This window comes from Serpula lacrymans, assembly GCF_000218685.1.
Source record: "Serpula lacrymans var. lacrymans S7.9 unplaced genomic scaffold SERLAscaffold_6, whole genome shotgun sequence".
Taxonomy (NCBI): Eukaryota; Fungi; Basidiomycota; class Agaricomycetes; order Boletales; family Serpulaceae; genus Serpula; species Serpula lacrymans.
In genome coordinates, this window is record NW_006763295.1 from 755088 (window position 1) to 781949 (window position 26862).

Here is a 26862-nt window from a genome sequence, read left to right on the forward strand (position 1 = left end):
TGAAAAGGTGAATCAAAAGTTCAGCTTCAAAAAATATGATTACGATATTAACTTATGCGAATCCTGGATAGCTACAATACTAAGTGTACAAGTTACAGATGCGAGTCACCATCACAACACCCAGTAATCGTACACTAGAAGATGAGATGAGTACAGAACGAAAACATGCAAATACGATTTCCAAGAAGCAGCGTCCTTCTAGAGCGCGCTCCTTTGCCACTTTTCCTCGACACCATCTGCCATCGACAAGTATGGCATCAAGTCAGAAGTCAAAAATTCGCTCGGCCACTGCTGCCTGATCTGACTCTTCAGATACGACGTCGTTATCCTTAAGTCGCTTTCTTTAATGCCTGAAACAAGCTTCTTGATAGTTGGTGCTTGCTCAGTGATAACGCGATCAACATAATCCGTGGTTATCGGTTCTCCGGTATCCATACGTGAAGCGTAATGGACCCACTGCCATAGCTGCACGCGAGCAATCTCTGCAGTCGCAGCGTCTTCCATCAGGTAGTTCATGGGAATACAGCCATTGCCACCAATCCAGGCAGTTGTATAGCCAAGGCAAACAGCGACATTGGCACGCACACCCTCTTCAGTGATCTTGCCTGGGAAAGATGTGCTGAGTAGGTCTGCTGCTGCAACCCTCACGTCTTCGCGGCGGACATGGTACTGTAACAATAAAGTTCAGTGCGACGCCCTGAGAGTACCGAAAGTTAAGCGTACCTGGTTGGGACCTAACATGTTCTCATCGAAAATCTTGCGTGCAATCTCATTGATGAGAGGATGTGCGATCCAGGTACCGTCATGTCCATTTGTAACTTCGCGGTACTTGTCAGCCCGTACTTTCTCCATGGCTATCTCGTTGGCTTTGGGGTCATTCTTAACGGGGATTTGAGCGGACATGCCTCCAATAGCAGCCACTTTGCGTCTATGAAGACTATAAGCGATACTCTCAAAACAGAGTAGCAGATGATGCTTACCTATGACATGTTTGGATCAGGAGACGCACATAGGCGTCCATGAATGGAACAGTCATGGTGACATCCTTCCTATCAGGAAGTACGGCGCCCCTGTCAGCCCTGCGCTTCTTAATTGCGCTGAATATATAATCCCATCTAAAGTTATAGCGATTAGCAAGTGACCGCTCACATGAGTGCCATAGCACAAAAATACCTCATACCTGCCACAATTGAGTCCGGACGAATGATTCCTGAGCTCGAAAAGTATCTCCTCCATTTGGAACGCAGCCGGGAGAGTCTCAATCAACACGGTCGCTCGGATGGTGTTGTGGGCCATTCCGATATATGACTGGGAGAATAAGAAGACATCGTTCCAGAGACGAGCTTCGAGATAATGCTCCATCTTCGGTAGGTAAAAGTATGGTCCTGAACCACGCTTCACGAGTTCATGAGCATTGTGATAGAAATAGAGGGCAAAGTCGAAGAGCGACCCAGAAATAGGAGTGTTATCTACAGTCAACCTGGGCTCGTCAAGATGCCAACCGCGAGGACTAGATCACAAGAGTCAGCTTGTAAGGTGTGTAAGACGTTACATTTTTTTTTGACAAACCGAACAAGGAGGACACAGGGGTTTTCTGTCAACTTGTACTGCTTTCCTCCAGACTCGAAGTCGATCTCACGCTTTATAGCGTCGCGCAAGTTGACCTGGCCAACTATCATATTGGTAAAGGTAGGAGCGCTCGAGTCTTCGGCAGCATGTCAACACACGGTTCGAATGATGGATATTTTGCACGCTCACCTTCCAAATCAGCCATGAAGGTCTTCGCACCACTGTTGAGCGCGTTGATGACCATCTTACGGTCAGTTGGGCCAGTGATTTCAACCCGCCTGTCCTCTAGTCCTGGGCCAGGGGCAGCACAGTGCCATGAGGGTTCCGCACGAATATGAGCAGTCTCCGGGGCAAAGTCGAGGGGAGCCCCTGAGTCATACTTGCGCTGTGCAACATCGCGGGCGACGAGGAGGTTCTGCCTCGTACTTTCGAACGTTCTGTGGAGAGCTGCGAGAAAAGCCAAAGCTCCATCGGTCAATATCTCTGTCTGAGCCTTCTGAGCAACTTTTGTGTGGATTACAACGCCTGAGACCATGTTGATTGCTGTAAAGGGGAGAAGTGTGTAATGTGAAAGGTAGAACTGCAACTTGGTTATGTAGTTTTGGCGGGACTCCGAAATATCCGTCAGTTGGGTACCACATCCGGGATCCGAGCCGACGTCATTTCCGGGCGAGATATCATATGTTTATCCAAAACATTGTGAAACTCGCATCAAAGCTACAGTCGCATAAGATGGCAGTAAAAACACTCACCACCCCGACGGGCTACCGCAAGTACGTACCTGCTGTTAAAAAAAACGGTGTAAGCTAGACAAATATCAGCGTCTAGCCAATGGGTGAATGATCATCAGATGGCATAACCAAAAGAGGTCGCAATCAGCAGCCAGGACCAAACCATGGATACTTAAGTTGCATATCGAGGAAGCGGTACGTAATAACATGTACAGATATGGCTCGGGTATTACATGACAGTACCTGCCTATTTGTGTACACTTCTCTCAGCGAAGTGGAAGAACACGCGACAGTTCTTCACATGCACCGACCGACACATATTCTTGACACGGAATCCTTCGATACATATCTTTCACGTGCGTGCCCGCATTCTCATCGCACGGCGTCTGGGGCATTCTTCACTACGGGTCCGCGAAGCCTGATCACACGGATACCGACCATCACCATTCCGCACTTACCCTCCACGGCCTTCCGTATCTTTTCACCCAAATGGCGCATCACACAAATGGCATTCCGTCCTCAAACAATACCAATATTGTAATCCCGTACCGCCGGTTGTGCGAGCACTTCCAAAGAACCCTACAATATCATTATTTAACACCCGCGTAGCTGTCCTCCGTTTCACGACTTTTTCTTCTGCTCTGCGGAAGCCTTGGATTCCGTTTCCACAGCCACCGGTTCTGACAGTATCGCTGATGGTTCTGCGAGGACAAAAAAAGAATACAAGACCCATAATTAGGACGTAGGAATCTGTTTCAATGCGAAAGATGAACCGTACTAATCATATCTCGCACTGTGCGCTCTCCCACTTTAATCACCCTGCGACATGCCATTTGCCACACTCCAACACTCACTGAACCTGTCCATGGGCTGCTTGAGTAAAGCGGTTGAAAGCGGTTCAGTGCCAGCTTACCTTTGGGTGCAAAAGGCAAGGACATCCACCAAGTGATGGGGCCTAACCAGCCCGGTGGGAGATAAAATACAGCAGATTTTCTGTACCACCAGCCGACGACAAACTGCAGACCCGTTGTCAGAATCCAGAGCATGCTTTTGAACTTGAGGGAGAATGTGGTTTTATTCGAGGATAATTCTCCATCTGGGAAATTCAGGGTTTGTCAGTTCACACAGCAAGAGTCAGTGGCACAGACGAAGACACCCAGAACGTTGCAAGACTGTTACTCAACTGATCTTCTCCAATTCCGCAAGCCCCTTGTCAACGCTCCTTCGCAGTTTTGCCCACTTTGCAAATTGGTCCTGCGCGCTTGTACTGAGAAGCTCCTTCTTCGTTGTCAGAATTTCGGTTTTGAGTTCTCGCTGTCGCGAAACTGCAGAGGCGTAAAAGAGCCTTATGTAGAGGCCGTATGCCTGAATGTGTAGCACCGTAAGCTACTCTGAGCACAAAAAGTACCATGAACAACACGAACAAGATCGAGGAGAACGGATGTTCCTATCCATGATATGAGCTCTGTGACGAAAACGAGCATAAATATGAGGACGATGAGTGACATTTTGGGTGAGTCTTGAAGGTCACTTGGATAACAAACGATAAGAGTGCAAGGAATACGGGGAATTGTAACCTTGGTTGTATTTATGAATGAGTACTCTTCAGAGTCTTGAGCGCGGATGACACGTTCGCAAGTCGCCGCCACGGCGTGTCTTTTTGCTGGCTTGCTGTCATGCTGCAGAACTCACTGGCGAGCACTGCTCTAGTTCTATTGCGAAGCGCAAGTGTCATTTTATCAAGTCATAGACCCGTAATCTCAACTAAAATAATCATGAAGAATATTCAAGTTACGGACCACATATTCAAATCTGTATAATTCACAGTAAAAAAGATGAGATCGATCGTCAAGCGCGCAGAACAGTCAATTTAGTATCTCGAGGCAGTCAAACTCAAAAAATGATACGATGACGGAAGCCATGAGTACTTCGAGCTATTCTGATTCCACCCAAAGTCGAGAGTGATTTTGACCATGACAACATTATGGTGATCGAGTCCTACATGATCTTGCTGATAGTGCCTCCAAGTGCCGAGTGACATCGATGTAAGCCCTTGAAAACATCCTTTTCAACGACAAGAAGATTCAAGAAGAACATAAGTCATAGTGCATGTAGGTGATTTTATCTCATGCGAATAGCGGAGTGTTACATGCTGCATTGTGTGATACCTCTCTCTGAGGATAAACGAGCGCCTTCCACCTCTCCCCTCGCCATCGTGGTGCCAGAAACAATGATACAAAACGGAGCATTTAGATGTTAAGCTTGGTACGCCTCCAGTGACGACGCTTTGCGTTGTACTGCGTTTAAAAACAAAGTTAGCAAGTCATTCGACAAAATCGACACTATACAATGAGCGCACTTGGATTTTCGTGTCCGTTTTCAAACGGAACCACTGAGGAATGGGTCTGTGGTGCAAAAAGAGACTAGTTAGATCTGTAACTCTTGTGTGAGTCCTTGAGTACATACCGGTTCTGGCGCGAGGCCTTGGCGAGGATGCGTTTCGTCCTGAATGATTTTTGGGAAGGCTAGAAAAACACAAACATGGTTCAGCATTGAGTACATTTAATTTTGGCTGTAGAGCTCACCATTTCGATTAGTCTTGCAGAGGCCTTGGTGAACGATGTGTACGGTGTTGAAAAATAAGGTTAACGAGTACTTGCTCTGTACAGTTGCTGACTCAGCGTGCCACGGCCCCATTTGTTTTGACTTGTTTCTGCACGGCTGCCACCGAACAACGACCATGATGCAAATGTTGAAGTACTGTCTGACGCTGCTTCTGCTTGCTGTATGCGCTTTGGCTGCAGACCCCACCGAACTGCAGACTCAAGTCACATATTTGCCTGAAGAATGTTCTACAAAAGCGCAGACTGGAGACGCCATTAAAGTGCACTATGTAAGTGGTTATCTACCGTACTCTCGTGGCAAAGCATCAGGCTGAACTCCGGATGTGATCGCATAGACCGGTACACTGTTCGCCAACGGAAACAAATTTGACTCGAGGTGCGTTCTATAAAGTCGTTGCGGACTGTTTATTGAATTTACCACAGTCTCGATCGGGGTTCACCTTTGGCCATCAAACGTGAGTGTCTTTATAATTTAGTTGCATGACTTTATTCTAATTTTTCGTGTCCAGTCGGTGTTGGCCAAGTCATCAAGGGCTGGGACGAGGGCTTGCAAGGAATGTGTCTCAATGAGAAACGTGTGTTGACCATTCCAGCTAAGATGGCGTACGGTGAGTCTAGCCAAAACTGCTTTTGACAATCACATAATGATGGAATCTTGGTTTTCAGGTACACGTGGGTTTGGCTCAGTTATTCCTCCAAATTCTGCTCTCGTCTTCGACGTCGAGCTCGTTGGCCTGGAGAAGAAGCACGATGAACTCTAGATATCCCACGTACCGCTCGCTGTTTTTGCTCGTAATCTAGTGCACCGATTCTGCCAATGTCATCCTCTATTAACCATCGACCGTATCGCGTCCTGCATTCTTTCCTTCGCACCAAACTACTAGGTGCGCAGCGTAGGACGATGGTTACAGTAGCATAGTGTCCTTGGTGAGTTAAGCTGTCGAAACCACTGATTCGCGTGAACATGCGCGGGCTGATACCTCCCGACTTGTGTTGTGAAGCAGCAGGAGACTATGACACACGCTCAGCCATCTTTCGGGAAGTAGACTGAGTGCTGTCGTTGCGGGGAAGCTGACGATTTCCTGCTGTCTAGAGCTTGAGCCGTATAGCCAGGACAGAACTCTTCGAGGGGATACTTTTGGTATGTGCATTCCATCGTTGATGGTAGGTGGACTCCATATCTGACATAACTGTCGCGTGAATATTATTCTTGAGACTGATTGACATATAAGGATGAAGACCCAGAAAGTACAACGCTTGCGAAAGGACTATTCCCCGGTGTACAGCACGAGCCCTGGTTGTCAAATGTATTTCCCTCTTAAGATTCTTGGTGAGTAAACCCGGGTCCCACGGCGCCACACCCAGATGCTAGTCACGATTCGATACAGAGATGATTCAAATAACACCATCCCAGAAAATTAGGCTTGTTCATTTCCTCAGGTCTCCAACAGAATTCTTTTATTCCAACCGCATTATTCGAAAATTTCTGGGAATAAAGATCCAACTGTGAATAGTCGTTATCCCTTTGCGTTTCTTTGTCTTCTTACATCCGGTGAAATTTAAAAACGCCTCTCAGGGCAATTAGACGTCAGAAGGAACAATCCGCAGCGCTGTTGAATATCGATCCAGACTTCTACTAAACGGACTTAATTCACTGCCGCAAACCTCAAGAGTCGCCGACTGGATCAAAGTTACACATGTGCATCAGAACTTGACGCCAAGTCCGAGGCATTATTATACGGCCGCTGTACAATCAATTTCGTACGACACCTTCAAATCTCCGAGCCCTCGAATTCGAGTTCTGTCTTTACCAGCCAGCATGAATGCTTGTCAGTAATGCGTATATAATATAGAGCTATTTGTAGGAGTTATGTCTCTCCGTGTTGCATGGAGGCTCCAAGTGCCTGCATTACAAGCCAGTGCAAGATGAAACGAAAACAAGATGCGGATCGTGTCTTGCTGAGTCAGCTGCCGGGTTTCTACTTAATGAATGGCCAGAAAATGCAGTCAGGCGGTTAATACCTCAGAATCTTACACAAAACCATGCCTGGTACAACTGTTGTATCCTCGCCGGGCAAGGTCCTCGCAGCCGGAGGCTATCTTGTCCTCGACCCATCATATTCTGGAGTCGTAATTTCTACTTCGTCGCGATTCTATGCAGTCGTACAGGACGCCGGCTCTGCATATGGCGCCAATGTGGTAGTGGTAAGATCCCCTCAATTTGTCCAGGCCGAGTGGAGGTACTTTGTGCGCCTTGATAGAGCTCGTGTTGTAGTGGAAGAAATTCCCTGGTGAGTATATTCATCGTGATAAGTATATGCATGTGCATGGCCGCCCACCACTCACGATGATATCGGTCACAGTAACGTGGGCGCTCACGATAGCACCAGAGCAAACAAGTTTGTACACCTGGCCATACAGCACACCCTTTCGCTGGCCCTGGAGGTTAGAGGTGTGGAATCGCTCGAGAAGGACTTAGTGAATGGTCTGGATATCGCTATCGTGGGCGATAATGATTTCTATTCGCAGCGAGCCAAGGTCAGCTGGAGAACATCGTTCTGAGTTTCGTCCTAATGTTGTTCTGTCCTGTGTACACTTCTTCAGCTTGCTTCTATGAAACTCACACCGTCAACTGCTTCTCTCTCCCGAATCCCTCCCTTCTGCCACTGCAGAGTGTCAATCTCAGATGTTCACAAGACCGGACTTGGCTCCTCAGCAGCGCTTATCACATCCCTTGTATCCGCGCTCCTACTACACTTCTCCGTTGTATCTCCAGCAGAATTTCTTGAGGATTTGAGCGTAGACAGGCGTCTTGCTCACAATACTGCTCAGTTTGTGCATTGTTTAGCTCAAGGCAAAGTTGGTAGTGGATTCGACGTATCGGCTGCTGTCTTTGGTAGTCAGCTTTACACCCGCTTTGACCCAGTTGTGCTTCAACCACTGATGAATGATGAAATAGTAAGTATCGTGATATCGGTGATCACTGGCCTCTGATGTGTCCCGGCTCTATTGTTGTGAACAGATACATACCCAGTCTCTCTTGACAATACTCTCACCATCTAACAAGGCGTGGAATTACCGCGTAGAACCCTTCAAGCTTCCACCACTTATCAGACTTATGTTGGCCGATGTCGATGCTGGCAGCGACACCCCCTCTCTAGTTGGTCAGGTCTTAAAATGGCGACAGCAAAACCCATCAGAAGGTAATCCCTTTTCTCAGTTCAAAGTCCATAAGACTGAACCATAGGCCCTCGTAGCAACTGCGCTGTGGACTGCAATCAACAACTCGAATCAAAATCTGGCAAAGGCTCTTGCTATCCTATCTGATTTGCACTCTGAAGACCCTATCGCATATGAGCTAGCCGTCAGGTACATTTCATCTCTTCAGCCGGTCCAGGTAAATTGTATCTCCATGGGTCATAGTTGTGGCCATCTGATTGAAAGACGTAAATAATGCAGTGGCTAGCAAATCCAAGCATATCTCCGTCTGAAGAACGCCTGGTGCATGCCTTCTATGACGTTCATCAATTTACCCAAGTGAGAACATTTCACGAGTTGTTTACAATTGTTTTCTTATCAGGACCTAACTTCTATCTAGGATGTCCGGGCGAACATGCGGGAAATGGGTCAACTTGCAAACGTGCCGATTGAACCCCCTGAACAGACAAGTCTTCTAGACGCGTGCGTATATCAGGCAGGTGTTATCGGAGGCGGTGTTCCTGGCGGTGAGTTGCTTTCATATTTACCTGGAACCCAACAGTTCATTTTCGCTTTGTAGCCGGTGGATACGATGCGATCTGGTTATTAGTATGCGACGCACCCGACTCTTCGCTGCAACAACAGCCAGTACATCGTGTCGAACGAGTCTGGAACACGTTCACATCCCTCGATGTCTCGCCCCTTTCCGCAAGCGAAAGCATCGCAAAAGGGGCTCGCATTGAACAGCTAGAAAATATCCCTGGATTGAAGGAGACTGTGTTTCGACAGTAAATGAAAGTCCGTAAGCTATGACAAACCATCCGAATTACTCGACAATAGATCTAAATATGAGGTCCATCTTCACTTTCTTTACTATGTACTCAGAGACATATTTTTGCGTCGCCTTCATGCGTCCATGTTTTTCCTAATGCAAGGAAGAGAGATGTAATCATGACAATGATGCCAAAAGATAAGCATGCTGAGGCTGGAAGTTTTGTTCGAGAGTACCACGGTATGCGAGGTTCGCTTAGCTTGAGATAGCAGGCCGCAGGGAAGATGAAAGCTAAAGCAGTTGCTGAGACCCCGCCAGTGATTTCTAGCGTAACCCCCAGGTCGCATGTAAAGAGTGAGACTGCATTAAATATAAATCAGAATTTCACGATCGTCTATTCTTCAATGAACATACTCACGAAGCATAGATGAGAAGAGAATCACTGATGTGAAGAAGACATGTCGCTGCGGATTAAATGATTCGTGTGAGAAGAAATACTGCTCGATGACCTGTGACGTTGTGAGCCTATCAGTGCAAACTGAGGCGCGTAAGACACACCTCTCTGCATACGAAAAGTTCCAATGGTAGAGTGGTAAACATGTTGAGTCCAAAGCAAAACCGCGCAACGTTGATTATGGTATCACTCTACAGGGGCACAAACGCTTGAGAAGGATTCATCATACCAAAGACTGCTTGACGTACCCGTGAGAAATTGTTCAGTATGTTTCCTTGTGTTCGATCGGTGAATACCCAGAAAGCGGATATGGCCAACGTACAACAAGCAACAAGTGATATGGCCGTGGATATATGGGTCACCTTAGCGAACCGGTCAAGGGTGGGAGTACGCAGACTACCATATATCAAGAGAGAGTTGTGGTGGCAAACGAAGGCAAAGCTCATAACTCCAATGGCTTGAAATACCCCCGGTCCAACGAAACTAAGCCGCTTGGAGGGGTCACCCTTTAGATCTGGCCCAACGTGGGGCCCTTCTACAAGCACAGATGCCACAATTATGAGCATACCGATGAGAGCGAGTGCGGAGGCGCGTGATAATTTATGAATATCACGATAGAGAGATAATGGATAGGAAACACAGACAGTGCAGAAAGCAATAACGAATTGTCGATTTGTGAAAACAGAGAGGACGGGTATCGTATGTAGTGCGGGGAATAATGAACGTATGACGTGCGGTATTGTGTCTCCTGTAAAATGAAAGTAAGAAAAAGTTGGCTGGTTCTATCAACTAGTATTTACCAATAATGATGCCGAAGGCACACATTCCTAGATAATAAATAGTGAGCGAGGAACACAGTTAAACATTTGGGTGACACTCACCGCCAAAGGCAAATGAAAACTGGAAGACTGATACAGCCGCTCGACCACTTGAGCCGAAACAGCTGTTCATAATCTCGATGTAGGAGTTTCTACCACTTAATTTGGCATTAATGACAACTAGGCGTATTGTCCAATCTGTGATTAGACATAATACAACTAGTAGGATGATGCCTAGCACGAAGCCTGCTTGGCTAACTGCATATGGGAGACCTGCACCTGAAAGTCAGTAGGATAGCTACAGTTGAAATGGGTGATCTACTTGCCGATGATACCTGCAAAGTAAACTGAATTAGCAGAAATATAATGTTCGAACTTTATGCGACATCACCTGCGCCCAATATAGAGTTTGCCATATTCGCTACAGAATCAATCATTCCACCACCAGCCTTTTGCTTGGCAGCCAACTCATCCAGGTCAATATTTTCGTAGCGATTGGACTCTTGACCATTCCCATGGTACAGAGGTATAGAGTCCTGAGCATCTCGCCGGGCCGCCGACGAGTCCATTAATCCAACCAAAAGTGGTACAGTTCGCTCACGACGCCGGCTTGAACGAGAGCGAGCATTACGTTGTTCTCGCTCTATCTCGGCGAGCGACCTGTCGTCTAACTCATCCGAGTCCATCTCATACTCTTATTATATGTAATGTTTTAATGAATAGGCTCGTATTTGAAAAGAAAGTACTCACCTGCTTCTCGACTTTGCATAGTCGACCTCAAGGGAGGACCAATCACTTGAACTTCCTCCTGGAACCTAACGCTATGCTCAGCCCGACCTCCTATCGGTGAGTGGTATGATTCTGTATTCTCCGAGTCATCGTCGTCTTGAACTGAGAACAGAACATGTGATGGCTCTTCCGCAGCCAGGTCTTCTCGTGAATCGCTTAATAGCGGCTGTCTGACCTCGCCATCCACAGGTAAGCCCCGTTCCCTCGGTCGAGTGCTATTACCGAACATTTTCAATGTTTACCATGGGGTGAAGAAACTAGTTTTAGATAAGGAACGAAGAAAGGCCCGTGTAAGTGAAAGGTATAAGTTTGAACTGCGTTTCACAGGTGTGCAGCGCCCGTGCCACGTTCGCGTTGATTTCGATCACGTGATTAGAGCGCGTCGAGAGCCCCGCATATACTCATACGTATACAACACCGAAATCTTCCCCACCAAAGTGGTGTAGAGCGGCCTCCACAGGCTTCCACAGGTATAGCAGGTATTTTTACTACCTACAGTTCCATTTGTATCGTTGATACCTGTTGCAAACGTAAGCATAATCAGCAGCAGTAAGAGCTTCCGTCTCGAGGAAATTGTAGGCCAGTGCGCGATGTGTTCAGAACTACGGTTGCCTATCGTCAAATTGTACGCCTCGTCGTAACATACGTTTAGAGGAACTCGCCTTCGGAAGTTTGGTCCCACTGTCCGTAGATTATATGATCATCTGCTATCTCTCAGGCGCGGTTTTCGATCTTATCGGCGGCAACATATGCACCTGCTGCTATAGACCTATAAGGCATAAAATTCAACGGAGACAGCAGAAGGGGTTACCCAACCAAGTCCCAAGAACGACTTGTGGAATGCAAATGGACCTTCGCTGACTTTGCTGAGCTAACTTCCCCGTCAAGTATGATCCAGAGAGGCGAGCTCCAATTTTGTTGATAATTGGTATTACTTGTGGGGCTGGTGCAAAATATACTGTATAGTATAGCACACTGACCATGACAGAGGAGTGAAGTGAGGATGCAGACTAGTAGCTCTAGACCCAGTCGATATTCAAATATTTAAAGTCCGATCTCTCTATCCGCCTCAACCGTTGGCGATTCGGAGTCCAGTTCAAAAACATTGGGCGGGTCCCCGATTGCACAGTGCACTGTCCTTTACGCATTTGCTGCTATGTTGCCTTCCAGTATCATAGCGTCAATCGGGTTGTTATGGTTAAAATCTCTACCTGTTGTGACATCTGCGTTGACCCCAGCGGCTTCCCTGGCCACACAATATGCAATGACAACCAGCACAAGCATGTCATTCCCTACAGCAACACAAAGTGCTTCAGATGCTCTGTCATTTGTTACTTCACAGTGGTCTCTCAGCAAGGGGAATGTCCAAGATGGTGCAAACGACATTGCTTTTGTTAGCGATCCCTTCCCCAACTCACCTGTACCTGGTTCAACGGGCAATGAGACTGGCCCAGTGCTCCAGATAACATATCCTCAAGGAAGTTATTCGCATAACACAGGAGGCGCTCAGTGGTACTCCCTTTGGAACACCAGTGATGGATCAACTTTTGACAGCATGATTCTATCTTACGAAATCGCGTTCGACTCTAATTTTAACTGGGTGCAAGGCGGAAAACTCCCAGGACTTAGAGGGGGTCCTGATGTTTTTGATTGCTCAGGGGGCAATCAGCCGAATGGTTCGGATTGCTTCAGCGCTCGACTGATGTGGAGAAAGAATGGAGCGGGTGAAGGTATGCAACGTTATAACAAATGTCTTGGGTTACCTTGATGAACTAGCTCGCAGTCTATACATACATGCTTACACCAAATAATATATGCGGTGATGATAGCATCACTTGCAACTCGGACTTCGGTGTCAGCATTGATCGCGGTGCTTTTGGATTTGTGTCTGGACAGTGAGTGGACTAGGTGGGATACCGGAACAATTACTCACCAGATGCAGATGGAGCCGGGTAACACTTGTTGTCCAACTCAACAACCCTCCAAACGTAGCGAATGGGAACATCATGCTCTTGTAAGTTTCATAGTTCTGCCGATCCTTGCCGCGTCACTAACTATCATTCAGTTTCAATGATGTTCAGGGTATATCTCAAGGAAGCTTACAGCTCCGAGGTAGCACTGATATCAATATTGGTGGCCTTTATTTCTCGTAAGTTCATGTACCATAATATCCATCTCCCCTATCTGACTATGAAGCGTACTCGCTCGGTAGGACATTCTTTGGAGGTGAGAACTCCTTTCCGCTAATTTACCGGCTTATTTGATGATCTCGCACGCAGGCAGTGACAGTAGCTGGGCAACTCCACAGACAACCCATACCTATTTCCGCAATTTCCAAATGTGGGGCAGCTCGTCGCCATCAAATCTTACAGGACAAAAGGTCAGTGGTGCGTCACATAATTTAGTAGAAGGATGTAGTTGGACGTTTGTATGGTTTTTCGCATTGGGTTTGATGTTGTTATTTGGACTATAATTCGTACTCTATTTCTACTACCATACATTATAATGAGGACCATTGTTGAGAAAGAATGACTGCCTTCCTTCGAATTTTTTGGACTGGACTAAGTACACGTCCAATAACGTGAGATATCATCACAATATAAATTAGCAAAATCATGCGACTGATGTTAATGCGATGTCGGGCCCTTGCTTTCCGCATTCCTATGACTCGTGTTTCCAATATTCGCAAATCCGATGTCACCGATCATTGCTAAATGAAACAAACCACTGATCCACCTACGATCTGATCGGAATGTCAATCATGTGTCCGTTGCATAATCTCTGGACTAGCTCTGGCACCTACATCATAGTCATGTACTGCGAGATATTCAGTTTATATCTGAACGCCACACTTGTATTACATCTGAGCACCACATGAAAATTATGTAGACCTTGCGCATAGCAATTATATCTGAGTGCGACAAGAACAATATATCCAGTGCAACATCAAAAATATATCCAAGTGCAACATCAAAACTATGTAGGAGGAAGTACATGAGGATTATATCTAATACATACCATTGTCTTAATAAATCTATGTGAAACTCAGCCGCTGCCCAAGAGGCTATAGAAACGACTATATTATTTACCTATGTGAAACTACAATTGATGTTAGTTTAAGGTGATCTCTAATAAATGTAATGTAACATACCTCAGCCGCTTATCACAACACAATGGGATCCGCACCCGTGTACAGTGATTCTGGACCTTCTGGGCATGCAACCAATCAGTATGCTTTCCAAGTACACCTTGGTAGCTTAGTTGGTAAAGCACCAGACCATGAAAGCTGGAGTCCCAGGTTCAAGCCCTGGCCAATGCATGTTTTCTCATACTATAAACAAATGTCATAATTTGTCACATTGCACTCAAGTCAAGATTGAGCTCGTTCTTGACCTTGCGACAAACATCCCAAGGGAGAGCGGGAATAAGGGAGGGAGAGAAAATTTCCTCAGGGGAAATACAGTTGTAGTCACTTGTGTCAAGTAAAAACACTCGAAGGCAGCGGCGCTAAACAACCCGTGAATACATGATATGCATAGGAGAAATGAAAGATACCTTACCAGAAAAGCAAAGCGAGTCCAATGTGCCAAGTCAACCTCCATCCCGTTGCTTACCAGTGATTTGAGCACATCAACAACATTGGTTTTTTGCACAAGGGATTTGATTAACTGTTGACGGTCTCAGCTCCCCAGTTTAATTCATAGATTGTGACTTACCGCTGCTTTGAATATACCACAGATAGTTGCAAGCATTCTAGTAACCATCTTACCCAACTTTCTCCGTAATTGTAAATCCTGGAAAAGTTTGGGGGACAGTTTGAAAATATCACACTGGTCTTCAATCAGCATCTGAAATTGACAGTCAGAAACATACATAAAAGTAAGCAATGACATTACCAATATATGTGCTTGTGTTTCAAACAGGTAGGCTTTGATGTCGGGCGAAAGCATGCATCCGGTTAGATGAATCTTCATGATGATCTTCACATGGTAAGTCAGACCTTTTTGCCAACAAATCAGGCTTGTTCTTACTTCACAGTCTTTCGATCCAAGCTGCTTTTCCATTTCGTCAACTTTTGACTCCGCCATCACACTGTCCTTCTGGAGGTGATTTGCTTTGAGATCGAGAAGCATGACAAACAAATCACCGGACTACAATGCAATCCATCAGCATAAAGTAAGCTTTAAAAATATTTAAAAAAAATACCTCTATAAAATCGCAAAGTTTTTTTCTCTGCAACGCCATACTCTGCCGCAAGTTTTTTGGCAACCAACTTGAGCCGCTTTGCGTGGTGGGGAGTCAGCTGCATGGATGTGCACTCATCGTCCTGATCCCTTTCTTTGTGAATACCGGTTGTTGAAGAATGACTGGAACTTGTTTGTTGCAGAGGCTGAGGTGAAACACCGGTGGTTGAATAGTGGCTGAAACATGTTTGTTGCAGGGGCTGGGGTAAAACACCAGTGGTCGAAGAGCGACTAGAAGAGCTTGTAAGTTGGGGTACATTGGCATGTAATCTCAATGAGGTTGTTTCTGAGGGGCCATTGGAAGGTGTCCTCCTGTGGACGGACAAGTTAGCACTTATAACTTGGTCCAACTTTTCACAAATGGTGTTTGGAGGCCTGCTTCTAGCATTTGGTGCAGGTAATACTCGACCTTTGCCTTTGGAGTTGGAGCTCATTGGGTTCTTTGATATAGGATTTTCTGAGCTCTGTTTCAGCATCTCTTTTTGGTGAGTGTCAGATAAACAGATGAAAAGATGAAAAGTCGAACAAAAGGCAGTGAAAAAGCAGCAGGGTACCTGATACAAATCATATTTAATACTCCGAAATTCGGCACACACTCCAGAAATCGGCACATGAGAAGTGAACCCTTCAGAAGAGTTGTAGTTAGCAGTACTGAGTTATAGAGGATGACCATGCACAGGTGAATACTGAGATAGATAAGATGCATAATCCTGATTTTGAATCAGTTCTGGAAAAGATGAGGGCCAAGACAAGGGTTGGTATGACACTGTCGATGATGAGAACTGCTGTTAGAAAACCACACACAAAAACAAACTAACAAACAATCCTCCCAGATTCCACGGAACTTGTTTATGGGCTTTGCCTCCTAGAACAGTGGGTGCTCTGGTTGTTCGTGGGGTGGTATGTATGAAGATCCTTCAAAGTAAAACCCAGAGATGTATGAGTGTGGGTTTTAAGGAGGAGGGATAGTTGAATTGGTAGAAGATAGGTGCTTAGTGATGAGTATATATGAGCACTACCTTGCTAATTGTAGCACAAGGTAGGTTTGAGAACAACAAGGATGACGAGGTGACGAGGTTCCCAGTGATAGCAGGCTCCTGACGCACAAACTGTAGTGCTCAGAAGGACTCTAATTGAAAGGGATAACAATGACTTCAAATGTGGGAAGTGACGTGACAGCAATTAACAGTGGTAGCAGTGGGAAGTGTTGTGACCACACTGGATCACAAGTAGCAGAGAGTAGTGAACTTGAGAGTAGAGAAGAAGTCTGGATTGGAGTTCTTGTTGTTTTTACAAGGTAAAATACAGGGGTTTATATAGTGAAAGAAAAGTAGGCTATGCACAGTATAGCTGTGCAAAAAGAATGAGAAAGAACATGAAGGAAGGAATGTATGCTGACGAATCCTGCGTAGGTAGTACAGGATAAGATTGTCAAAAAAAGGAAAAGAAAGAGATAGAACAATGAATGCTGTGAGTAATGTCACAGGTTTGTACAGCCATAAAGTAAAGTCCAATAGCAAAAAGAGAGCAGGAAAATCATGATGTCATGGGAAGATGCAGTAAATAAAGGGCAAGGCAAAACACTATCAGTATTAACACAGTTCCTTTATTGTCAGTCAGGCATTCTAAAAAATATGTGTCTATAAAAATGATTCAAAAATCAAAAATAATTGCACTGTAAATGAATGTTCTGCTGAAGAAAAAGAAACTGGAGCCACTGGTCCACCACCTAGTCCAAATCCGACAGTTCCATGGCCTTACCAATGGACTGGTTGTGTTGGACCACCTGATCAAACGAGGGAGGGAGAGGAGTAGTTCCAATTTGGAACAAGTGAGTCCCAGGCAGCGTGTGGTAGGTGTAGCTGTAGCGAAGACGATGGACAAAAGATAAGTGTACCCAAGTGAATGGGACAGCGATGAACATGGGCGACGCAAGGGGATGAACCTTCTCCAGCTCAAAAACTACCCACCCACGCTCCAACCAGGCAAGACGAGCGACCGATGTTTTGATAGTATATGATGGCAGATCGACGTCATGAAGATGGACCTGTTGCCCTATTTGAACCGGCCGCCAGGGCTTTGCTGATATTAGCAGTGGCACGTGGTAGTCAACGGATCGGCGACGGAAGCGGATAGGAAGTGGTGACATCAGAAATGGTGGGGGTGCAAATAAGATGAGGAGGAGGAGGGTGGAGGTGACGGAAAAGTGGATTAGAATGGGGATCCAGAAACGACCGTCAGGTGAGAATAAAAAGGAGAGGAAGGGGCCCATGGTGGGGCTAGGCAAAGGAAGGGGAGTAAGGGAAATGACAAAAGCGAGGGCGCAATGCAATGTGTAGCCAGTGGCGACGCGAAAATTTGCCGAAATGCCGAAACACGGAAAGTACCGGATGGAAAAGCAAAGGTGAGCGTGACTGGATTGCCTAATAGAGGTGGTGCTGATCAGCCACAAGTTCGAAAAGGGCAATATTAATTACTATTCCACGTGGCACTGTGCCTGTGTGGCGCAAAGGTGAGTCTTTTGAATATCGCTTCATTATTGACACCTGTCCATGCTACCAATCAACTTTGGTGCATGACACCGTACCTATCAAATTGGCGGAGCACACTCTACGGACCTATTTGAGCAGTTAAAGGACTCCATAAATGCAGGAGAGACATTTTTCACCCCACACCTTGCTCCCTTGGCTGATGAGATTGGCCTTCAAGAACATTTTGAAGATGATTTCGGAATTGAAATGCCAAGTGAGTGTGTATTTTGTTCAGACTGCTCTTACTAACTGTTGTATTCCAGCTGAGACGTCCAATGAATGTCATTTGCAGCTAAACGCAAAAGTACCTACAGGCTCATTGTACTATCCATGGCAATCAAAGGCTGTAAGTTGAACTATTTCACCACCATTGCAAAAACTTAATTAACCCTCTCTATCAAGCATTTCCTCACTGCTATTTTGTTTGGGTCAGCACGTGTACCGTTTTCCGAACAGCAGAAGTCGGCAGTTCTTTCGCGGGCCAAGAAGCTAGGAGCTCAAGATGTACCTGTTATGAATGCAGTCAAGACTACTAGGGAGTGTGTATGCGAGTTGGTTGGAAATCCAACCGAAAAAACAACGTCAATTTCAGGTGATGTGTTCTACATAAATAATATAGGCAGCGCTATTGCGAAGGTTAGTCTGGTTTTAATTCTAATCTGTTTATCTGTCTTATTTTTGCTCTAGGATTATTCCAATCCCCTCATTTGTTATTGGATGCAAGATTTTCCTGAAGATGCTGGCGAGGGAATGTCAGAAACATGGCATGGTGATAAGTCTTTGAAAGAGGGTCGCTCACCACCAGCAGCTCGTGTAGGAGACAATGTATACTTTATGAATGAGATTTTACAGCTGTCTTCAGGTCACTATTACATCCCACAGCACTTTTTTATGGGGTCCTATTCTTTAGCAAAGGATGGACTAAAACACAATCCTGCCAAGGCTAAAGAACTCTATGCACTCGGACGTGCGGTTGAAAAAACAGAGGCTGGCTTTATCGTAAATGATGAATAAGAAATTGTTCCTGTATCAACATTTTATCGTTCATTCCAAGATATATCTCCGTACCCAGGTGAACTGGACTGTGGACTTACAGGTGTGTGATGAACACAAGCATATTAACACTAGTAGACTAATCCCGTGGCAGAGTCCTCTAAAAAATATGCAACACTTGCTCCGCATCCACTTTGCAAGAAAGCAGATGACCGCATGGTATATATGGTACCTCTCATTGTATTCATGGACGATGTATCAGGGAACATCTCAAAACAGTGGCCTCTTCCCCACATGCAGCACCCATGGAACTGATGCGAGCCATGAAACAATCAATTGTGTGAGTCCCGTCAAGTTTTACTCTCAAGTTTCCTGTCTCAAACAAAAATTCAATAGCCAAGCTGCAAAAACTGGCATTGCTGCCTGGGACTGTAAAACTGACAAAGAAGTGCTACTTATACCCAATAAACTCTTTATTGCAGGTGACAATCCCATGCAAGCAGAGGAATGTAGCCATGCAGGACTCTGCTGTAATTACTTTTGAAGAACATGTCATGTTGGCAGGACAAAAGAGTATAAAGAATCTGAAGTAGGATATAATAGCATTTTTGTGGTAAGTGGTCTCATCATCAATTTATGATTGCTAATCGGCACTACAGTCAGGAGAAGCACGCACTCCTGAGCATACGGCTGCAGAAATCAGCAAACAATTTGAACTGGCATTCAAGCCAGGTGCTACAGAGAAGATCAAGGCCGCAACAGCATCTACTGGTATAAGCGACAAGACCACGGTGAAAATCATCGATACATTGGTTGAACTAGGAAAGAAGCTCTGCAAACATCCCCCAGGTAGTTCTGCAATGTCTGAGTCTGACATACGGGCTGCACAGGAAAAACTACTTGGGGAAATGCTACCTGGCGCTGATTTTGGGGCCATTATCAACCCACTTTTAGGAATGGATAGTAGGTTGTATCTTAATATGAATGCTTATGAATGCTTATTTTTTGTAGATTTGAATATCCACCTGGATACTCCGACAGAGATCCTCCATACAGTGCTACTGGGCGTTGTCAAATACTTCTGGGGCCAGACAATTTTCTTACTCGACAAAGCAAAAACACTTGATACATTCCACCGCCGTCTTGACTCTTTTGACAAAGAAGGTTTGAATGTGCCATCCATGAGTGCTGACTACATCTGTTAGTATAATGGCGGGTTAATAGGCAAGCATTTCAAAAGTCTAGCACAGGTTATGCCATTTCTCATTCACAATCTGGTCCCACAGAGTGTTCTTGATGCCTGGACATTAATCGGAGAACTTGTGGTCCTCCTCTGGCACACAGAAATTGACAATACTGAGGTGTATTTAGCCAAGTTAATGCGGACTATCAATGACTTCCTTAATATCACTGCTCAGTGCGCTGTCATGCACCAAAGTTGATTGGTAGCATGGACAGGTGTCAATAACGAAGCGAATATTCAAAAAGACTCGCCTTTGCGCCACACAGGCACAGTGCCACATGGAATAGTAATTAATATTGCCCTTTTCGAACTTGTGGCTGATCAGCACCACCTCTATTAGGCAATCCAGTCACGCTCACCTTTGCTTTTCCATCCGGTACTTTCCGTGTTTCGGCATTTCGGCAAATTTTCGCGTCGCCACTGGCTACACATTGCATTGCGCCCTCGCTTTTGTCATTTCCCTTACTCCCCTTCCTTTGCCTAGCCCCACCATGGGCCCCTTCCTCTCCTTTTTATTCTCACCTGACGGTCGTTTCTGGATCCCCATTCTAATCCACTTTTCCGTCACCTCCACCCTCCTCCTCCTCATCTTATTTGCACCCCCACCATTTCTGATGTCACCACTTCCTATCCGCTTCCGTCGCCGATCCGTTGACTACCACGTGCCACTGCTAATATCAGCAAAGCCCTGGCGGCCGGTTCAAATAGGGCAACAGGTCCATCTTCATGACGTCGATCTGCCATCATATACTATCAAAACATCGGTCGCTCGTCTTGCCTGGTTGGAGCGTGGGTGGGTAGTTTTTGAGCTGGAGAAGGTTCATCCCCTTGCGTCGCCCATGTTCATCGCTGTCCCATTCACTTGGGTACACTTATCTTTTGTCCATCGTCTTCGCTACAGCTACACCTACCACACGCTGCCTGGGACTCACTTGTTCCAAATTGGAACTACTCCTCTCCCTCCCTCGTTTGATCAGGTGGTCCAACACAACCAGTCCATTGGTAAGGCCATGGAACTGTCGGATTTGGACTAGGTGGTGGACCAGTGGCTCCAGTTTCTTTTTCTTCAGCAGAACATTCATTTACAGTGCAATTATTTTTGATTTTTGAATCATTTTTATAGACACATATTTTTTAGAATGCCTGACTGACAATAAAGGAACTGTGTTAATACTGATAGTGTTTTGCCTTGCCCTTTATTTACTGCATCTTCCCATGACATCATGATTTTCCTGCTCTCTTTTTGCTATTGGACTTTACTTTATGGCTGTACAAACCTGTGACATTACTCACAGCATTCATTGTTCTATCTCTTTCTTTTCCTTTTTTTGACAATCTTATCCTGTACTACCTACGCAGGATTCGTCAGCATACATTCCTTCCTTCATGTTCTTTCTCATTCTTTTTGCACAGCTATACTGTGCATAGCCTACTTTTCTTTCACTATATAAACCCCTGTATTTTACCTTGTAAAAAAACAAGAACTCCAATCCAGACTTCTTCTCTACTCTCAAGTTCACTACTCTGCTACTTGTGATCCAGTGTGGTCACAACACTTACCACTTCTACCACTGTTAACTGCTATCATCGTCACTCGTCACTTTTGAAAAGTGATTGTCATCCCCTTTGATTAGAGTCCTTCTGAGCACTACAATTTGTGCGTCAGGAGCCTGCTATCACTGGGAACCTCGTCACCTCGTCATCCTTGTTGTTCTCAAACCTACCTTGTGCTACAATTAGCAAGGTAGTGCTCGTCTATACTCGCCACAAAGCCCCTATCTTTCTATAAATTCAACTATCCCTCCTCCTCAAAACCCACACTCATACACCTCTGGGTTTTACTTTGAAGGATCTTTATACGTACCACCCCACGAACAACCAGACCACTCCACTGTTCTAGGAGGCAAAGCCCATAAACAAGTTCCGTGGAATCTGGGAGGATTGTTTGTTAGTTTGTCTTTGTGTGTGGTTTTCTAACAACAGTTCTCATCATCGACACCGGGTGTTCTACCAAGGCATCTTGTTGATGGTGGCATTGTAAGTATCTAGACTTCCCTTCATTGCCTTTTTGTTGATTAATCCTGTGCATTATCTTATAGGCCATTCAACTTTCTGTAACTCTAGCAGAAGAATACAAATCACTTGCAACCCCAGTTGTTCAAGCGGTCTCCTGGAATTATTCTAGGTCAGAGCAGTCACTGCATTCTGGTGATGTGAGCATTTCCCTCTTTTTATTTAAACCATATATATTCTTATATAGCTTTGGGAATGCGATAAGAAAAATCGATTCCTCACACATGCAGGTCTATTTTTCCCTCACGCTGTTGTATCTTTGACTTAAAATATGTATTTGAGCTCTGCTGTAAGGACCGTTTTATTATTTTCTTCTTATCCTCATTATGTCTTGGCTCTCGAACACTTTTCCCGTTACACCTCTGGCTCTAGGGCTAGAGGTATCCTTTGCCACCTTACTTCTCATAGCCCTCACAGGCTTTCTTAACCATCGCTACCACTTTATATCACAGATCAGAGACTGGGCATCGCTCCCAGCTAGCCAGCACACTGGGTAGGGACTGGTAGTAGGCATCTCGCCAACCAGCTCCAAGCCCCAGTAAAGCCTGGTGATACTAATAACGCCTTATCTAGAATCGTACCTCATCATGAGGATACGGTTCCTGACCACGCGTGACAATCTCCTATTATTAGTACAAGTCTCTCACCTGCTGATTAATCAAGCCAGAAGTCGTACGATAGTTACTCTCCCTTTTTCTTATTGGTTGATTAATTCCTCAGACCACTTTTCGTATATTCTCCTTTCGGTCTGAGGAACGGACAGTTCCCTATATAAAGACGTACCTATTCATGTATAGCTCCTTAGCTTTCTATTACTGAATTTACCCGCTTTACTCCTCAACAAGAACCTTTGAAGCTTACCTCTCCAAAAGTCCTCTACTCGCTATATTTGATAGCGTCTGTCGACCTCAAGCTCATTGGACCCTTACTCCCTGCAAGTGCAGAAGGAGATAGGTTTAGTTTTTGTTATAGTTTAGCGTTGCCTCACATCTGCGCCTTTATTTAATGGATCACACTTGCACATAAATATGTTGTTTATCACTACAAATTTATGTATTGTATTTTGGTGGACAATAAGCTGTGTTACTCGCTCGTTCTTACATTCAGACGCAAGGATTTGAGATAGTGAGAACAGATATTAGATTATAATCAGATTTATCGACTGGGTGTCTAGACGATATTACACGCTTATAGGGCAGATGTGTGGTCTCATATGTCTGTCCTACATCTAGCTACGAGAGCGCCTATGTGTCTAGTAGCATATATCTGTTGAACATCCTTACTACATCCCTACGATACCTGAACACTGTACCTCAAATAACTACGTAAAACCTCATCCCGGTATCCTTGGACTGACCTCGATCATATAAAAACAGCTTTTTATTGTACGCATGTCCTACCTAGGTTAGGCGCAACTCAATAATGTGTCACTAATATCCTTTCGGCATTATATTTTTCTAGTATATTCCATTACTATTGTTGGACACCGGATGCAACCAGTAAGAGATATGCACTTGGGCCTCCAGAGGCTCAACGATCACTGTACAGGTAGCTAGAAAATTATCAGATGTAGAATATAGTATAGAGAATATAATTGTGAAAGAATTTAGTGAATAGCTTATCTGTAGCAACAACGACAGACCTGACACTATGCTCTTGAACTCCAGAAGTGTGAATTTTGAGGGAAAGATGGCCAGATTTGACCAGATCTCGTGCTGGGAATATTGCAATATCTTTCTAGAAAACGTCAATAGGTAGGCCCCTACAATGCCAGATACTTACTGAGCTGATCAAGGCCTCAAAGCGTCTGGAGAAACGAAAACAATGATGGAGTCGTGACTAGGCGACCGAAACAGGCAATCACACACCAAGGTAATCAATCAAGGACCGCTAGCTCCGCTTCGGTACGTACCGCACATACCACCAGCGTCAGGACTTGGTGTGACCTGGCGGAATTTGACTTGTAAGCTCCGCCTGATTTGGTCTGTGAGTGCCGCTGTGACCCAGTGTGACCAGAAATTGCAGAACCATTCCAAAACATGTGTCGTCTTTCCGGTTTTGTTCCGCTGCTCCAATGCTTCAAGTTCTTGCTTATTTTTCTACATAGGCAGCTAGAAAACTAAAAATTATATCTACTGGTCAAGTTCCGACAGTCTAAAGCTCAACGACTGGTGAGTTATTCAACTTCTCCCCGGACCAATTGCACCTATTGTCCAACGATAGTATTGGACGTGTACGGGAGACTGCTATGGCATACGGCCCGAAATGCCGGGAACGATTTGTCAGGTCCAATCTAAATCATCTTTGTCACTTCCGAGCAGACCTCCGAATACCAGAGTCCACTTACTTCATTACGATCCACCACTTGCAATTCAGCAAGTTTCAGAGCCAGGCGTATCAGAATGGCATTTTCTGGTGCACTCGTAAGCCTAAGCGAGGAGTTCACAATATATTGTGCTTATGGGTATACTTCTGTAGACGCTCACCGATCTGAACGATTTCATTACCCCGTCTCAAGCCTGCATCAAGCCAGTGGAACAAGTGAACGTTCCAGAAGAGGTTGAAGAGCCAGGAGCAGCATCTGTGCGTTCGTTTAAAATAGCTGTAGGCAATAGCTCATCCACATCTTCAGACTGAAATCAAGATTGATTCCACGGGGTCGTACTACGAAGTCTCTACACATGAAATATCACAGAACTTGGCACCTCAGAATACGCAGAAAAAGCTACAACAAGCTCAAATCAGTCTTAACGATTGTCTTGCATGTAGGTTCGTCGTACTATACTACTCATCGATTGTCAACTTTTTCCTGACTGGATCCGAAAGTGGGTGCATAACGTCGGCCGAATCTGTTCTGATCACAATGCAGTCACATACGGAGGTTCTGAACTTCCTAGAAGTGAATCCCCCCTCTTCTTCGCCTTCGCACAAGGTCCCCGTGCTTTCGATCGCACCGCAAAGCCTAGCATCACTCTTGGCGTCCGTCTCTTCCACCTCCAGTTCGCCAGTGAATCTACAGCAAATTCTACGCCGCGTACAAGTGTTTTGTAAGCAGGTTCTGGGTTTTGAGCATGTATATGACACCACATTTGCAAGACATGTTGCTTTGCTCGAACACACGCAAGAGTTCTTAGAGAGGAAACGAGGTGAAGGGAAGCTCCCTATGCTTGCGAGTGCATGTCCCGGGTGGATCTGTTATGCTGAGAAAGCGCATTCCGAGATGTTGCCGTTTATTGCTCGTACCAAGAGTCCCCAACAGATCATGGGCACATTGGTCAAGTCTTGGATAGGGAACCAATGGGGGAAACGGTACGTCACACGGATCAAATCGCATAACAAAATGGTTCTTCGTTTACTCAACCATTACCTCTGAAGGCCTGATGAGATTTATCATGTCTCTGTTATGCCTTGTTATGACAAGAAGCTGGAGGCCTCGCGCCAGGATTTCTATAATGAAATGTATTCGACAAGGGACGTTGATTGTGTCATCACAACGGGAGAACTTGAACTCATGATGCGAGAAAAGGGCTGGGATTTATCCGTTCCTGTAGACAGCGAGGATGCGCCGCCTTTTACCCCTAGCTCTCCAAGCCATGAGGAGCAGTTCCTTCCGGAACTCCTGTCTCACCCTGGAACGAGTTCCGGATCATACTTACACTCGTTGATATCAGCGATGAGTCGTGTTTCCGATGGACCTACCAGCCTTTCTTTCAAGACCGTGCGAACCTCAGACTATGAGGAATATACACTACGAAATCAGGAGACGGGCGAGGTCGTATTTAAAGGCGCCAAATGTTATGGATTCCGGAACCTCCAGAATGTCGTCCGTAAAGTGGGCCGTGAGGCTGGCGTACAGGTTGGGAAAGGTGCCGCAGGACGCATGGCAGGGGGCATCCGCGCTAGGCTGAAGAAGAACGCCGATGGCGAAGCAGACAGAGGATACGACTATGTGGAGGTGATGGCATGTCCTGGAGGGTGCGTCAATGGAGGTGGGCAACTCAAGCCCATCGCACTCGCCTCAACAAAAACGCAAGACGAAGAAGGTTACCCTAGAAACTGGGGGGAGAACGGTGTGCAGTTACCTGGAGCCGAGTCTGGAGACGATCCGACGGCCACGATGTTGCAAGGACCAAAGTGGGGCAGTAAGGAGTGGACGAAAGTGGTGGAGAAGTCATACTGGCACGATTTACCTACGCCACCTCCATCGCCAGGTCCGCAAGGTTCCTCAAATCCGAAGACATCGATAGCTCGTGCGGATCGCCTAGCCGCTCAAGTAAAAATGGATCTGTGTGCCCCTCGAGTCACTGGGATACCATCAGAGTGGGCAGTTCCTATGGACGTGGAGGCTGAATCAAGGCGTAGACATTTTTTTAGAACCGAATATCGGGCAGTAGAGAGCGAGGTAGTAGGGTTGGCCGTCAAATGGTGATATTTCATCCGTTTAGCATATTACAATCGGTGTTTTCAAGGGACATGCACTTTAGATGACAGTAGTGTACTTACCAAACGGTTACTTCCTTAGATTACTCACCAGAAATTGCATATGACTTACACTAGATACGCATGGTACGTTGGGGAGAATATGACGAGGTTGAGTTCAAGCTGCAGCTCGTATATTTTGCAAATGAGTGGAGCTGAACCACGCTGGATGTCCAAAACTATAATAACAAACGAGCATTCATACCAGGCCAAATGGTGGCTGCAACGTAGTGGTACCCTCGATTTTGTCTCAGCCCACTGCATCGACAATATCCGGTCTTTCGGGCTAGGAGGAACAGAAAGTGAATGCTAAGATGAGCAACTGTGGTGCGACCTCAGTAGGT

At 45.6% G+C, this 26862-nt stretch overlaps 11 protein-coding genes across 11 annotated transcripts; 6 read left to right on the top strand and 5 right to left on the bottom strand.

The window, feature by feature from the left end:
* Positions 1-8: 8 nt before the first annotated feature.
* On the bottom strand, positions 9-2435 carry SERLADRAFT_465320 (uncharacterized protein; the record flags this gene model as incomplete). Its single annotated transcript, XM_007317393.1, has 7 exons — positions 9-669; positions 724-928; positions 981-1115; positions 1181-1510; positions 1570-1705; positions 1759-2259; positions 2322-2435. The coding sequence occupies 6 exons, from the start codon at positions 2102-2104 to the stop codon at positions 199-201; spliced, it is 1623 nt and encodes a 540-aa protein (XP_007317455.1).
* Positions 2436-2803: 368 nt separating this feature from the next.
* Positions 2804-3950, bottom strand: SERLADRAFT_465325 (uncharacterized protein; the record flags this gene model as incomplete). The annotated part of the gene is made up of 5 exons (XM_007317394.1): positions 2804-3001; positions 3079-3159; positions 3214-3396; positions 3485-3665; positions 3725-3950. 5 exons carry the CDS (start codon positions 3806-3808, stop codon positions 2922-2924), a joined length of 609 nt encoding a protein of 202 aa, XP_007317456.1.
* A 450-nt stretch (positions 3951-4400) lies between these two features.
* Positions 4401-4957, bottom strand: SERLADRAFT_387091 (uncharacterized protein; the record flags this gene model as incomplete). The annotated part of the gene is made up of 4 exons (XM_007317395.1): positions 4401-4597; positions 4660-4705; positions 4767-4825; positions 4886-4957. The coding sequence occupies 4 exons, from the start codon at positions 4886-4888 to the stop codon at positions 4550-4552; spliced, it is 156 nt and encodes a 51-aa protein (XP_007317457.1).
* Positions 4958-5049: 92 nt separating this feature from the next.
* On the top strand, positions 5050-5685 carry SERLADRAFT_348593 (uncharacterized protein; the record flags this gene model as incomplete). The annotated part of the gene is made up of 5 exons (XM_007317396.1): positions 5050-5193; positions 5260-5300; positions 5348-5379; positions 5434-5532; positions 5591-5685. The coding sequence occupies 5 exons, from the start codon at positions 5050-5052 to the stop codon at positions 5683-5685; spliced, it is 411 nt and encodes a 136-aa protein (XP_007317458.1).
* A 20-nt stretch (positions 5686-5705) lies between these two features.
* Positions 5706-6277, bottom strand: SERLADRAFT_387097 (uncharacterized protein; the record flags this gene model as incomplete). Its single annotated transcript, XM_007317397.1, has 3 exons — positions 5706-5851; positions 5929-6065; positions 6121-6277. Coding segments are annotated over 3 exons (265 nt in total), but the record flags the coding sequence as incomplete, so codon positions are not given.
* A 690-nt stretch (positions 6278-6967) lies between these two features.
* SERLADRAFT_407765 (uncharacterized protein) lies at positions 6968-8914 on the top strand (the record flags this gene model as incomplete). The annotated part of the gene is made up of 8 exons (XM_007317398.1): positions 6968-7215; positions 7288-7462; positions 7529-7882; positions 7947-8127; positions 8182-8321; positions 8384-8461; positions 8523-8649; positions 8703-8914. 8 exons carry the CDS (start codon positions 6968-6970, stop codon positions 8912-8914), a joined length of 1515 nt encoding a protein of 504 aa, XP_007317460.1.
* Positions 8915-9003: 89 nt separating this feature from the next.
* On the bottom strand, positions 9004-10735 carry SERLADRAFT_368734 (uncharacterized protein; the record flags this gene model as incomplete). The annotated part of the gene is made up of 7 exons (XM_007317399.1): positions 9004-9254; positions 9313-9403; positions 9453-9539; positions 9597-10096; positions 10149-10175; positions 10230-10445; positions 10558-10735. The coding sequence occupies 7 exons, from the start codon at positions 10733-10735 to the stop codon at positions 9004-9006; spliced, it is 1350 nt and encodes a 449-aa protein (XP_007317461.1).
* A 1305-nt stretch (positions 10736-12040) lies between these two features.
* SERLADRAFT_465343 (polysaccharide lyase family 14 protein) lies at positions 12041-13442 on the top strand (the record flags this gene model as incomplete). The annotated part of the gene is made up of 6 exons (XM_007317400.1): positions 12041-12685; positions 12739-12850; positions 12898-12969; positions 13021-13104; positions 13168-13181; positions 13235-13442. The coding sequence occupies 6 exons, from the start codon at positions 12112-12114 to the stop codon at positions 13426-13428; spliced, it is 1050 nt and encodes a 349-aa protein (XP_007317462.1).
* A 4495-nt stretch (positions 13443-17937) lies between these two features.
* Positions 17938-19928, top strand: SERLADRAFT_407768 (uncharacterized protein; the record flags this gene model as incomplete). Its single annotated transcript, XM_007317401.1, has 13 exons — positions 17938-17944; positions 17994-18076; positions 18133-18269; positions 18354-18366; positions 18418-18555; positions 18613-18729; positions 18803-18826; positions 18862-18942; positions 18986-19063; positions 19120-19154; positions 19288-19336; positions 19383-19686; positions 19735-19928. The coding sequence occupies 13 exons, from the start codon at positions 17938-17940 to the stop codon at positions 19926-19928; spliced, it is 1260 nt and encodes a 419-aa protein (XP_007317463.1).
* Positions 19929-22343: 2415 nt separating this feature from the next.
* On the top strand, positions 22344-22857 carry SERLADRAFT_387106 (uncharacterized protein; the record flags this gene model as incomplete). Its single annotated transcript, XM_007317402.1, has 1 exon — positions 22344-22857. One exon carries the CDS (start codon positions 22366-22368, stop codon positions 22534-22536), a length of 171 nt encoding a protein of 56 aa, XP_007317464.1.
* Positions 22858-25182: 2325 nt separating this feature from the next.
* SERLADRAFT_465344 (uncharacterized protein) lies at positions 25183-26638 on the top strand (the record flags this gene model as incomplete). Its single annotated transcript, XM_007317403.1, has 2 exons — positions 25183-25348; positions 25415-26638. The coding sequence occupies 2 exons, from the start codon at positions 25203-25205 to the stop codon at positions 26466-26468; spliced, it is 1200 nt and encodes a 399-aa protein (XP_007317465.1).
* Between the last annotated feature and the right edge of the window lie 224 nt (positions 26639-26862).